This window comes from Hemiscyllium ocellatum, chromosome 13 (genome assembly GCF_020745735.1).
Source record: "Hemiscyllium ocellatum isolate sHemOce1 chromosome 13, sHemOce1.pat.X.cur, whole genome shotgun sequence".
Classification (NCBI taxonomy): domain Eukaryota; kingdom Metazoa; phylum Chordata; class Chondrichthyes; order Orectolobiformes; family Hemiscylliidae; genus Hemiscyllium; species Hemiscyllium ocellatum.
The window spans coordinates 14,667,597-14,682,213 of record NC_083413.1 but is presented as its reverse complement, the minus strand read 5'-3'; the positions used below and the strand labels follow the sequence as shown (position 1 = coordinate 14,682,213).

The 14,617-nt window shown below is 43.5% G+C and overlaps 1 protein-coding gene across 5 annotated transcripts in view; it reads right to left on the bottom strand.

Annotated features, from left to right (window-relative positions):
• The window catches only part of LOC132821781 (mediator of RNA polymerase II transcription subunit 12-like protein), a 604,412-nt gene that overhangs the window by 119,412 nt on the left and 470,383 nt on the right, over positions 1-14,617 (bottom strand). For all 5 annotated transcript variants that reach the window (XM_060834551.1, XM_060834553.1, XM_060834556.1 and 2 more), the window contains 5 exons: positions 13,524-13,665; positions 11,614-11,734; positions 6,690-6,791; positions 2,336-2,449; positions 1,337-1,554 (listed from right to left, as the gene is read on the bottom strand). In XM_060834551.1, the coding sequence (XP_060690534.1) occupies positions 1,337-1,554; positions 2,336-2,449; positions 6,690-6,791; positions 11,614-11,734; positions 13,524-13,665 (697 nt within the window). The remainder of the gene's footprint in view (positions 1-1,336; positions 1,555-2,335; positions 2,450-6,689; positions 6,792-11,613; positions 11,735-13,523; positions 13,666-14,617) is intronic.

The following is a 14,617-nucleotide window of genomic DNA, read 5'->3' as shown; positions in this document are numbered from 1 at the left end:
ACTACTGTGGCTATTCTACTCTATTTTATGTGCCAGGTGTGCTTCTTAATACATCACCCCATATGCTACACGGCGAGTACATCAGGACCATACCTGCCATTGCTCGCAGCATGTTATGAAATAGTCACTTGTGGAATATGAGCATCCAACAACAATACATCCCAATCACTCCCCTCCCAATCACCACCACACCGTCTCTGGTGATCTTCTTCAAATCAAGGGCAGCAGATACGGGAATGAGGCCAACTCATTTAAAAATGCACAAAATTACCCCAGTTTTTGAAACTGGAACGAGAGTCACAAAGCAAATCAAAAGAACATTGAGAGAAGCTTTGTTTCCCTGCCAAGCCCCCTTCTCTTCTTTCCAACTCAGTTTGGAAGTTGCATCTGATGAGCAGAAGAGAAGATAACTAATTATTTCTTTAAAGCTATTGAGAACTGAAGAAAAATCTGAAACTCTATCCTTAACAGCATAGTGGAAAGCACCTTCACCACAGGGACTGTGACAATTCAGGGACGTTCACCACCCAATTCTCAAGAGTAACTAGAGATGGTCAATAAAGGCTGAACTTTACAGTGACACCTATGTTGCAAGAATAAAGATCAAAATATAGGTGGTGACTAAAAAAGAAACAGGCTAAAGACAGGATGATCTCAAAGACCTTTCTAACGAGAGGGTAATGGCCTAGTGGTTTAATGGCTGGACTTTTAATGCAGAAACTCAGATGATGTTTGGGGAAAGCTGGATTCAAATCCCACCATAGCAAATGGTGGAATATGAACTCAGCAAAAAATCTGAAATTAAGAAACCAATGATGGTCATTGTCAATTGTCAGACAAAACTCACCTGGTTCGCTACTGTCCTTTAGGGAAGGAAACTGCCATCCTTACCTGGGTTTGGCCTACATGGAACTCCAGACCCACAGCAATATGGCTGACTTTTACCTGCCCTCTGGGCAATTAGGGATGGACAAAAAATGCCGGCCCAGCCAGTCAAGCCCACATCTCATGAGCAAAGAATAAAACTTTGGGTTTTTTTACGGTAGTGGAAGGGAACTTTGCCTTGCTTCATTTCAGAGGAGCCCATCACTCGTGATGTACAGTGTATACACTGAAATGTAATTTTTATAGCAGATAAACCTCATGGTTTTACAACTGTTAATCTTGAAACCAACATTGAATCCTTGAAACCAACATTGAAGGCATTGAATCCTTAAACGCAATTTTATATTTCTTACCACAAAAATTCTTCAATGTTATCATAGAATCTTATTACTTATTTAAATAAGGTTTCATCACTTGTACAATACAGTCTTTTCTCAATACCAATTCTTACCTGTTGGCAAATGGTGCGGAGCACAAACCTGGCATATTCACTCAGGTTGGCTGTTTCAATGGAAATAGCTCGTCGGATTGACTTGTGGTTTTTAGTGGAACTCAGAACATCATCATCAGTGATGTCATCGAGGATGCTGATGGGAGCCAGCAGACTGGTCACAGTGAAGTCATCAGTGTTGGAAGAATTAACATTATTGCTGCCTAATTCAGCATCACCTAGACAAGAACACAACACAGTCAACTTGTGCTCAACGGGATTCTCTACAACCTTCAGACAGAGTGAGAACCCTGTCTGTCTTAGTCTCTTACTAAAGGTGAGAATAACTGAGGCTGAGCTGCAGGTCCATCAAACTCTGGTATCTCACTCCAACAACCAATCTTCACACAGGGTGCGCTGGCAGAAGATTAAACCATGGTACCATGATTTACAGCAAAAACGCCTTGATTCATGACTCCTTAAAGGCAAGTGTATTGAAGCTACTTGTGCATCAGACAATAGAGTTTGTGTGTGCACATGTGTGCGTGTGTGTGCACGTGTGTGTGTGTGTGTGTGTGTGTGTGTGTGTGTGTGCGTGCGTGCGTACACACGCGTGCATGAGAGAGAGAGAGAGAAAAAGTGAGTGCAGTGAGAGAGAGATTGTTTGTGTGTTTGTCTCTGTGCGTATGTATCTGTGTGAGTTTGTGCACACATACATACAATAAATTGATGTAAAAGGCCTACATCTTTGTTGTGGTAGTGGCCCTAAACCAGGAGGCCTGGGCTCAAGTCAAGTTAAAAGGATAAGAAAGAAACGTGGGTTGGATGATTGGCCAATATAACCTTGAATGACGGACAAGGTTCAAAGAGCCCAATGGCGTACTGCTGCTAGTTTTTTCTAAGTTTCTAAGTCAAGTTCACTAGCTAAGCCAGCAAGGCAATTTGGCATGAGTTTGTTGCAATGTTTACCTTTGAAATCTCCAGAGCGGCTAACACTGCTTCCCATTTCAGATAGCTCACCTAGCATCAGGATTGCTTTCAGAACTGCAAACACAGCCCCCACTTCTATACTATTGTGTGCTGCAGCCAAAAGATGGCGATCACAGGACGAGCGGATTCCAGGAGCAGATTTACCTGTAGACCCAAAAAGAGATTTAATCTCACAATTCCAGTTACATTGAAGTAATATTAAAATGGTCCCCTGACAGTACAGAGGCGGGTGAACATATCATTGAAAAACTTAGATGGAGGCAAAGTGGCAGTGTCCCTATATTTGGAGCAGGTGGGACTTGAACCCAGACGTGTAATAACATCTCTGAATAAGTTGGTTAGAAAATCTATATTGCAGTAAATAGAAAAATTCTAAACAGGTCAGGCAGCATCCGAGGCGCAGGAAAATCAACGTTTCAGGAATAGTGCTTAGTGATTCCTAATGAAAGGCTTATGCCCAAAACATCGATTTTCCTGCTCCTCGGATGCTGCCTGACCTGCTGTGCTTTTCCAGCACCACACTCGTGACTCTAATCTCCAGCATCTGCAGTCCTCACTTTCACCAAGCAAAATTCTCAAGTCTAGGAGTATTAAGCCCACTCACTGATCCTATATTCACGTGAGGAATTCACTTTCTATTGGAAGTTCAGGGTTATGATTTCATTTCTTCAATGGAATATAATTATCATTCAGGGAAAGTGAGTACTGCAGATGCTGGAGATTAGAGTGGTGCTGGAAAAGCACACCACGTCAGGCAGCATCCAAGGAGCAGAACAATCAAATGTTTCGGGCAAAAGCCCTTCATCAAGAATGAAGCTTGGAGGCTTTGGGGGGATGGGGGGAAGTGGAGAGATAAATGGGAGGGGGGTAGGGCTGGGGAGAAGGTAGCTGAGAGTGCAGCAGGTGGATGGAGGTGGGGGTAAAGGTGATAGGTCGGAGAGAAGGGTGGAGCGGACAAGTGGGAAAGAAGATTGACAGGTGGGACAGGCCATGACCTGAAGGTAGCTCAGCTACCTTCTCCCCAGCCCCCTCCCATTTATCTCTCCACTTGAGGCTCCCACCCTCATTCTTGATGAAGGGCTTTTACCCAAAACGTCGACTTTTTTGCTCCTCAGATGCTGCCTGACGTGCTGTGCTTTTCCAACCCTACTCTGATTTGGACTATAAGTATCATTAACCAGGCCAGCACTTGTTGTCATTCCTTAATCACCCAGAATGGAGTTAAGAGTAAACCTTATTGACCATGGGGTCATAAGACAAAGACCATTCTACCCTCGATTCTCCTTCACCAGTCAATGAAATCACGGCTGATCCTCAATTCCACTTCTTGGCTCTTTCCCCATAACCCTTGATTCTCTTAATGGTGAGAAGTCTGTCTATCTCAGTACAGAATATACCTACCCACCCAACCTCAACAGCTTTTTGCTATAAAGAATTCCACAAATTCACTACTCTCGGACAGAAGACATTCCTCCCCACCTCTGTCTTAAATATTATTATGACATGGGATAAACTCTCCTGCTTAATTTAAAACCAGCAACACAGAAAAGATTTATCCCGTGTAGTAATCTGCAAAAATTCAAGTGGCCAAGAACTATTTAAAGTAAAAATTAACTTTATTTCTGAAAGCATAACAGGAAATAATTAACTTACTCTAACCTATCTTTTACCTTGCCTTCTATAATAGTCTGATGAAAGTCTCAATTAAGATTTACAAACCAACACTTCTTAGGGCGGCACGGTGGCACAGTGGTTAGCACTGCTGCCTCACAGCGCCAGGGACCTGGGTTCAATTCCCGCCTCAGGCGACTGTCTGTGTGGAGTTTGCACGTTCTCCCCGTGTCTGCGTGGGTTTCCTCCGGGTGCTCCGGTTTCCTCCCACAGTCCAAAAATGTGCGGGTCAGGTGAATTGGCCATGCTAAATTGCCCATAGTGTTAGGTAAGGGGTATATGTAGGGGTATGGGTGGGTTGCGCTTCGGCGGGTCGGTGTGGACTTGTTGGGCCGAAGGGCCTGTTTCCACACTGTAAGTAATCTAATCTAATCTCAAAACCAGGCAGCTTTCAGTTCTGCTATTTGGATCTTCCTGTGTCTTCTCTTCTTCTTAGGGATTCTGCTTCACAGGTTACTGATTGATAAAGGTACCTTTTAAGAGAGCTATTTTTCAGGCATCTTTTACCTGCTGGGGCTTGGCAGGTCTCCTCCCAACTGTTCAATTTTTACCCAGTCTTATACCCCCGATAATCAGATTGTGTCACTGGCTTTTAAGATTGTCAATATACCCAATTGAAACTTGATTGGAAATTGGTATTTTTCAGGGAATAATTTAACTTGATTGGCCTAATTCAAGTCTGTTTTTTGTCATTTCTAGGCAATCAGCTACTCCAGTAGCTGGAGTCCATATTACATCGTGTCTTATTGAGAACACTTGGTGCTGGCACTGTTAGTTTTTAAAAGGTACGGTTCACCCACATCTTTATAACAATATGAAACTCCTTATTCTGAGATTAAGGCCTCTGGTCCTCGACTCTCCCACAAAGGGAAACAATCTTTCGATACCTATACTGGCTAAGCTGTCCATCTGGAGTGACAAGAGGGAAGAACAGTAGATCTCCTTTCCTAAAGGACATGAGGGAAACAAACTTTAGTTGACAATCGACAGCAGTTGCATAGTCACCAGTGAACCTGCCTTTGATTTCCCAAGCATTTTATTGGGCTCAGATTTTACCATCTGCAGTGCTGGGATTTGAACCCATGTCCCTAGAACATTAACCTGAAGTTCTGGGTGGCTAGTCCAGTGACATTATCACGATACCACCTCATCCTGTGCTGCATGAAAGGCTAGTGAACGGAAACTGGATAAATGTTTGATGGGGAAGTTTGCAGGGCTGGAGGACAGATGAGGTGAATGGGACTGATAGGATAACACTTTGAATGAGACAGTACCCAGGACATGAGTTGCTGACCTTAAGAACGTAACTTTTTTTTAAAAAAAGAGCTGTACAGCACTGAAACAAACCCTTCAGTCCAACTCATCCATGCCGACCAGATATCCTAAATTAATCCGGTCCCATTTGCCAGCATTTGGCCCATATCCCTCCAAACCCTTCCTATTCATATACCCATCCAGATGCCTTTTAAATTTTGCAATTGTACCAACCTCTGCCACTTCTTCGGGCAGCTCATTCCACACATGCAACACCCTTTCTTCATGAAAAAGTTACCCTTATAAATCTTTCCCCTCTCATTTTAAACCTATGCCCTCTAATTTTAGACTTCTCTACCCTGAGGAAAAAATACCTTGTCTAATCACCCTATGTTGTGCCCTTCATTATAAACATTTATAAGGTCACCCTTCAGCCTCTGATGCTCCAGGGAAAATAGCCCCAGCCTGTTTAGCCTCTCCCTATACCTCAAACCCTCCAACACTGGCAACATCCTTGTAAATCTCTTCTGCACCCTCTCAAACTTAACCAAATTCTTCCTGTAGCAGGGGAAGAAAAGGGAGAGAGATTTAATCACTATGAGGTATTCGGGAATGTCTTTTCGTGGAGACATGTTGATAGAAGTAGTGGAATAATTGATGTTTTCTCTTAAGATATTGTGAAGGGTGTGGATAGAACAGACTGTCTGCATTTGCTGTGAAGGGCACAGTACTGTGAGGTCAGTACCAGTAATGTCTGCATGACTTCACCTGGGGCAGTACTCCGAAAGCTCGTGATTTCAAATAAACCTGTTGACCTGTAACCTGATGTCATGTGACTTCTGCCCTGCACCAAAGAGCAACTTTACAGGCCCCCCCCGATCCCAGCTTCCCTCAGAACCCCCCCCCATTACTACCTTCCTCGCTGGTCTGCTCAGCTCAGTTCCCACCTGTGATCTGACTCCTCACCCCAGCTCCGCACTGGCCTACTTGTCACAGGATAGTGACTGAGGGAGTATATCAATGGCGGGCACACAACAATGGTGTCAGCAGAACCAGGAACACAGATTTCCTGTTCTCATGCTGTGACTACAAAATTAACTTACTGTGTATTAGTAACTTTATCATTAAGGAAATTGCATTAATCTCTCTCCACTCCATCTCCTCCCCAATTTTTCACTTTTCCAAAGATCGAAAACATGAACGTACTTTCCGCTGAAGTTTAATTCTGTGGCATTTTTTTTTCATGTCTAGGATCGGTGAGTAACATTGAATTTACAAGAAAAAGTTGTGCACAAGGACCACTCTGAAGTGTTCATTCATGTAGACAGACTTTGCTGAGGTAGACTATCCAACCGTGAAGTTGGTCAATGGGCAAACCCTCTTAGTAATTCAGATTAAGACAGCTTTTTCCTCATAATGAAACTTAAAAAGCAGAATTGGGCAGTCAGCGGAAACTTACCATTCGTCTGCGGGAAGGGACTGACTTGTGGTGTCCTGAACAAATGCAGCAAAAGTCTGCATGTCATCCTTGCCCCTGGCTCTGCATCTGGATCACCACATGCTGCAGGAAACAACAGACTCAAACAGGTTATAAATATCCCACAGAAAAAATAATCAGCTAAAGGCAGCAGTTTTCCCTCTACTTCTCTTCCATAAACCTACAGAGTTGGAAAATATTTCTTTGAATTCAACGGGAGAGTGTAAGACAGGGAGAAGCTGTTCCCGCTCACAAAGGATAAAAAGAATGAGAGGACATAGATTAAAAGCGATGTGCAGATGAAGCAAGGGTGATGCGAGTAAAGAAAAACTCTTAATGAGTAGTTAAGAGTGTGGAATGCAGTGCCTGGAAATATGGCATAGGCAGGTTCAATCGCGGCATTGAATGATTATTTGGTGTGCAATAATATGGGGAAAAGGCTGGGTAATGAAGCTTGTTTGACAAGCCAGTGCAGGTACAATGGGCCAAATGGCCTCCTTCTGCACCGTAGCAATTCTGCGATTCTTTGAATTCCAAGAACAAAACTAAAGGGACTTCAAAATGCCCTCTGGCCAATGTAGCTCGTGGTGACACTACATGAAATGTCGTCAATAATCAACATTGCTATCTGTTAACAGTTTAAACAGAATAAAACTCACAAAAACGGCTTTATTGCTCTTTTAATTCAGTTAATGAGATGACAGTGACAGCTTGGCTCAGTTGATTCAAACAATTATTGGCAGCATGGTGGCTCAATGGTTAGCACTGCTGCCTCACAGTGCCAGGGATCAGGGTTCAATTCTAGCCTCGGGTGACTGTCTGCGTGGAGTTTGCACATTCTCTCTGTGTCTGCGTTGGTTCCCTCCGGGTGCTCCGGTTTCCTCCCACAGTCCAAAGATGTGCAGGTTAGGTGAATTGGTCATGCTAAATTGCCCGTAGTGTTCTGGGATCTGTGGGTTAGGTGCATTAGTCAGAGTAAAAATGGAGTTTGCACGTTCTCCCCGTGTCTGCGGGGGTTTCCTCCGGGTGCTCCCCACAGTCCAAAGATGTACAGGTCAGGTGAATTGGCCATGCTAAATTGCCCGTAGTGTTAGGTAAGGGGTAAATGTAGGGTATGGGTGGGTTGCGCTTCGGCGGGTCGGTGTGGACTTGTTGGGCCGAAGGGCCTGTTTCCACACTGTAAGTAATCTAAATGTAAAGTAATAGGATAGGGGAATGGGTCTGAGTTGATTGCTCTTCAGAGGATGAGTGTGGACTTGTTGGGCTGAAGGGCCTGTTTCCACACTGTAGAGATTCTATTCTATGATTATCGATTGCACAATTGTCACTGCAGACTAGTAATGAGACAACACTGCTTAGTCAGAGATGGTATCCTTTGAACAAGGCAAGATGGAGAGGCTGTTTCAATACATCAAATGAAGCTTAAAAATCCCACAGAACAATATGGAATTCTCCCAACCATTAAAATTATCCTTCAGTCACTTCACAGCTCTCCAAGGGATTTTCCTATGCACAAACATGATTTTTACTAACATAACAACACCTTTCAGAGTAATTTCTTGTACGTGAAGGTGTTTAGCAGAAACATGAAGGGTGAATCCAAACCAGTTTTTCCCCAATCTTAAACAGGCTCCAAGGGAAAAACTGGGATAAAGCAATGACCTGAGTTAAGTTATTGATCAAAACTACCTCCACCTGCAAACTTTTGAAAAGATTTCCTCACATTCAGTCTCACCATCAAGCCATGAACTCCCGCATAGAATCCACAGCTTCCCTGTGGCAGATTCCTGGGGAGACCTTCATTAGGCAGTGTTCACATGCAGACACAAATAGCTCTGCAGTTGCAGCATTTAAACGACTTTGCAATCATTCCAGGTTAGAGACAAAAAAGCTGCAAATGCTGGAATTCAAAATGGACACGTAGGAGGCTGGAAGAGCACAGCAAGCCAGGCAACATCAGGAGGTGAAGAAGTTGATGTTTCAGATGTAACCCTTCTTCAGGGCTCTTTGCAATCATTCCAGGAAGTTTAATCTCCAACACCTTACCCAGAGGAGCAAGAACGAGAGGAGGAGGCACTGAAGACAGTGGTCTTCGGGGACCTTCACTCATGTTGGCCTTCAGATATGTTGGGTTGAAGAGAGGGGGCAGCATCACTGAATGTCAAGGCAATTGATTAGATTCTCTCTTATTGCCAATGGGCATAGCCTGGCATCTGTGTGTTGCAAATATTACTTGCCGCATATCATCCCAATCCTGGATATCTTAATGCATCTGAACATGGTCAGCTTCAGTATCTGATGGAATCGTGAATGGTACTGAACATTTGTACAATCAACAGCAAATATCCCCACTTCTGACCTTGAAAAGGAGGGAAGGTCATTGATGAAGCAGCAAAAGATGTTTTGGCCTATGACACTATTCTGAGGAACTCCTGCACAAAATGCTCTAGAACTAAGATGACTGACCTCCAACAATCACAACCATCTTCATTTGTGCCAGGTATGACTCCAAAAACTCAAGAGTTTGGCCCGAGTCCCTTTGATTCCAGTCTTGCTAGGGTTCCAGAACGCCAAACCCAGTCGAACTATAACTCATAGCTCACCTCTGGAATTCAGCTCTTTTGTCTATGTTTGAACCAAGGCTATAATAAGGTCAGGAGTTGAACAGCCCTTGCAGGATCCAAACTGGGTGTCACTGAGTAGGTCATTGCTGAGCAGGTGCAGCTTGAGAGCACTTTTGATGGCACCTTCCATCACTTTACTGATGATCAAAAGCAGACCTGATGGGATGGTAATTAGTCGGGTTGGATCTGTCCTGCTTTCTAAGTACATGACATACCAGGGTAACTTTCCACATTGTCAGAAAGATGCCAATGTTGTAACTTTACTGGAAGAGTTTGGCTCAGAACACTAGTACTTTGTAGTACTGCTAGAAAGTTGTCAGGTCTTTGCCTATCCAATGCCTCAAACTGTTTCCTGCTAACACGTGGTGTGGATTGAATTGGCTGAAGGCTGGTATATGTGATGCTGAGATGGATCATGCACTCAGCACTTCTGGCTGAAGATTGTTGTAAATGCTTCAGCCTCATCTTCTGCACTGACCTGTGGGGCTGATCTATCACTGAGGATGGAGATACTTGTGGAGCCTTGTCCTTCAGCAAATTATTTAATTGTCCTCCACCATTCATGACTGGATGTGGCAGAGCTTAGATCTGATCTGTTGGTTGTTGGATCTCTCAGCTGTCTAGCACTTGCAACTTATGCTGTTTGGCACGCAAGTAGTCCTGTTTGGTGGCTTCACCAGGTTGACACCTCATTTTTAGGTATTCCGATGCTACTCCTGGCACGCCCTCCTGCACTCTTGATTAAACCGGGATTGATCCCCTTACTTGATGATAATGGTTGAGTGGGGGATATGCTGTATTATGAGGTTGCAGATTGTGCTGGGGTACAGTTCTGCTGCTGTTGATGGCCCACAGCACCTCATGGATGCCCAGTCTTGAGTTGCTCGATTTGTTTGAAGTCTGTCCCATTTAGTACAGTGATAGTCCACACAACACGATAGAGGGTATTCTCAGTGTTAAGGTGGGACTTTGTCTCCACAAGGACTGTGCAGTGATTGTTCTTACCAACACTGTCACAGACAGATGGTTCTGCAGCTGGCAGATTAATAAGGATGAGGTCAAGTATGTTTCTCCCTCTTGTTGGTTCCACCTGCTGTGTACCCGGTCTCGTAGTGACATCTTTCAGGGCCTAACCAGCTCGATCAGTAATATTGCTGCTGATCCACTCTTGGTCGTGGACATTGAAATCACCCAGCCAGAGTACATTTGTGCCCTTGCCCTCCTCAGTGCTTCCCCCCAGTGTAGTTCAACACGGAGGAGCACTGATTCATCAGCCAAGGGACAACGGAACATAGAGTCATACAGTCATAGAGATGTACAGCACAGAAACAGACCCTTTGATCCAACCTGCCCATGCTAAACAGATATCCCAACCCAATCTCGCCCCACCTGCCAGCACCCGGCCCATATCCCTCCAAACCCTTCCTATTCATATACCCCATCCAAATTCCTTTTAAATGTTGCAAATGTACCAGCCTCCACCACATCCTCTGACAGCTCACTCCATACACGTACCACCCTCTGTGTGAAAAGGTTGCCCCGTAGGTCTCTTTTATATCTTTCCCCTCTCACCCTAAACCTATGCCCTCTAGTTCTGGACTCCCCGACCCCATGGAAAAGACTTTGTTTATTTACCCTATCCATGCCCCTCATAATTTTGTAAACGTTTATACGGTCACCCCTCAGCCTCCAACGCTCCAGGGAAAACAGCCCCAACCTGTTCAGCCTCTCCCTGTAGCTCAGATCCTCCAACCCTGGCAACATCCTTGTAAATCTTTTCTGAACCCTTTCAAGTTTCACAACGTCTTTCCGATAGGAAGGAGGCCAGAACTGCATGCAACATTCCAACAGTGGCCTAACCAACATGCAAATCAGCAGGGGGCTTCTGTGCCCATGTTTAAATTGAAGCCATGAGACTTCACGGGGCCTGGGGTCAATGATGAGGACTCCCTCCTGGCTGTACACCACTGTGCTGCTGCCTCAGCTGGGTCTGTCTTGTCACTGGGACAGGACATATCCAGTGATGGTGGTGCCTGGGACATTGTCTGTAAGGTATGATTCGGAGAGTGTGACTGCATCAGGCTGTTGCTTGACTAATTTGTGAGACAACTCTCCTGAATTTGGCACCAGCCAGGAAGACTTTGCAGGCTGGACAGGGCTGTGTTTGCCATTTTCATTTCTGGTGCCTCAGGTGTCCCATCCAGTTTCATTTATTTGTTGAGCTTCCCAATTTGCTGACTGAAAAAAAAAATCATGAAACTATAATCCACTCACTCACTCACCTGCAGCTAGAAGTGAAGGAAGTGCCACATGCTGAACCACATCCTCCAGTGAGAAACACTGCCGTGCAATTAGAATGGCAATAAACGTAGCCAAAGAGTCGTGGAATGAAAGGTCGCTCACCTACAGATGAATCAAAGTGAACAGTGAACAGTGACTTGGGGGAAAGAAAGGACTCTGTAAATGATAGATGAAAATTAGGTAAAGGTTTCCATAACATTTATCTACAGCAGGAAGCAGGAAAAGACAGAGAGAAATTGGAAGACTATTTATTTTGGATGTAGGCTTGCTCACTAACCTGGAAGCTGAAACAAGCCCTCCAGCTCAGCGAGCAAACCTAAATCCAGAACCTCAACCTGAGCTACAAACCTTCTCAAAACTCGCTAAGACTATTTATGATCTTTTACCTCAAGAGGTCATGTCTAATATCTCATTTATACTAAGCTAGCAGTGCTCACAATCTACTGAGTCCTCAACCCACACCTCACTGATGTCAACCACCAGATGTGAGGCCAGCACAGGCTATAAACCTCTCTCCAGACTTTCCTCCCTTTCCTGACTTCTCAATTTGGGGTGATGGCCTAGTGGTGTTATTGCTGGACTGCTAATCCAGAGACGCAGATAATGTCCTGGGGACATGGGTTCAAATCCCACCACATCAGATTAAAAATAATTTGGAATTAGGAATCTAATGATGATGTCATTGATAATGAATTCATTGTTGATTGCCAGAAAACACACATCTCATTTACTAACGTGAAGGAAATAGTCATCCTTACCTGGTCTGACCTATACGTGACTCCAGACCCACAGCAATGTGGTTGACTTTTAACTCCCCTGTGGGCAGTTAGGGATGGGCAATAAATACTGGCCTGACCTATGATGCCCGTGAATGAATAGAGAAAAACTTGCTGACAGCACAACTTCAACTCAGGGCCTGAGCAGCAAGAGCCATCGAACCATGTTCATTACTTCATGCAACATCCAGTTCAGAACCTTAGTAAAGTGTTTGAAATAACAAATGCCCACTTTGACATTTCACGAAAAAATCTTGCGAGTGAGTTTGGTTTTAAAAAGAAATTAGGATTATTTTTAATCCAATTGCTGGCGAGATTGTGTTCCATACTAATACTGAAATAAGTAGAATGAACAATAGATTTTTCTATTCATTCATGGGACGTGGGCATCACTGGCTAGACAGCGTTTATTGTCCATCCCTAACTACCCAGAGATTAATTAAGAGACAACCACATTGCTGTAGGTGTGGAGACACATGTAGACCAGGCCAGGTAAGGATGGCAAATTCCTTCCCTGAAGGTCTTAATGAACCGGATGGGGTTTTCCCCACAATCGATTCACGGTCATTATTAGACTCTTGATTCCAGAGTTTTTTTAACTGAATTCAAATTCTACTATCAGCCGTGGTGGGATTTGAATCCAGGTTACCAGAATATTATCTGGGTCTCTGGATTAACAGTCCAGTGATAACACACTAGACCACTGCCTCCCCCAGCTGAGACTAATTTCATAATGCTTACTTAAAAAGGTAGGTTCCAGTGTCTCAGCATAATTTCCTACAGCTGACTAATGTTGAGTGAAAATAAAACCAGAAAGTGTAAACTGTGTTGCCTTTTCTTCAACCTCGCCTGTGAAGAAAATGTAGTCTTTATGAATTGTTGAGTTTTTAAAAAGACCAGTATTCCTGCTGATACTAAAATTGATTCCATTGTATCAAATGTGAATAATGTTTTTGAAGGAATCACTGAAGTGAATGGTCAAATTACTTGTGGAGGCAATTATGCAGTTCCAGGTTTAACTCTTTTATATATTGTGTGCTAATTCAGCTGCCTTAGGCGACTGGACTATTAGGGTGTGCAGTAAGGATGTAATGGGTAAACAGGTGTGAACTTACATCCACACTGCAGAGCAGGTCATTGAATCCCCAGACATGGTTTGAGGAGCAGCAAAGAGCTTTAAGAACACCAAGCCATTCAGAACTTAACACAGTGCAGCAGGCGGTCAGCTCAGCACAGAGGTTAGCTATGTCGTTGATTCTGTAAAAAGGAAGTTGCAAAGACCCAGAAAAAATATATTATTAACAGAGATATTTTGATTAAGACAGGAAATAACTTATCCTTTAAAATATTCAAGTAACTCTGTTTTCCTATTAAGTATTACAGAAATGATCAATATCATGACCATGGGATAATTCATGGGTGTCAGGATAATTACTGCTGTAGAGCTGATTACTGATTGCAATGAGCATGACGAGTTCATGTACTGATTGTCTCATTCTCAAATTTCATCATATTTTTAAAAAGAATTTTAGGCTGTGTGGGTATACATATTCTGCCATATTGTTCTTACGTGTATCAGCACAGAAGAACTTCAATTACTTGCAGAAACTGAGATAGCCATGATCGCTCTTCTCAGAGTGAAGCAGCTTATGGCAAATTTGATGGCAATGTTAATGGTCACCAAAGGTTTGCATCAGCAGAATTGGTAGGAACTGTCTCTACTTGCAAAGGGATCACGGACTAGGGGGGGCTGACAAGACTAGATAAGAGGAAACAATTCTCCAAATCAGGATCTGGAAAGCACTGACTGAAAGAACGGTGGCAGCAGGTTTAAAAAGTAGCTTTACAAAGAAAATTAGCACTGCATTTGAATGGAAAATTAACATAGGGTTACAGTGAAAAAGCAGCAGAAGATGACTAATTGAACGGGTCTTTCAAAGTACTTGCACCGACATAATGGACTCAATGGGCATCTTCTGTCCTATGTGATTTGACAGTTATTAGATTGAGTTGGAACACCAGCACCAGTCAACATACTGCTAACTCAATCTAAAGAATTAGTGAGAAGAGAGAAATTTTCCAGCAGAACTTCCTGCCCCAAATTCTTTTTTCTAGCTCTAAGTCAACTGCTTTGGTGTTTTGTAATGTTTACACATGAAAATTATTTTTGGTGGATAAACAATTGGAACATTAAATGATCTCCATGAAA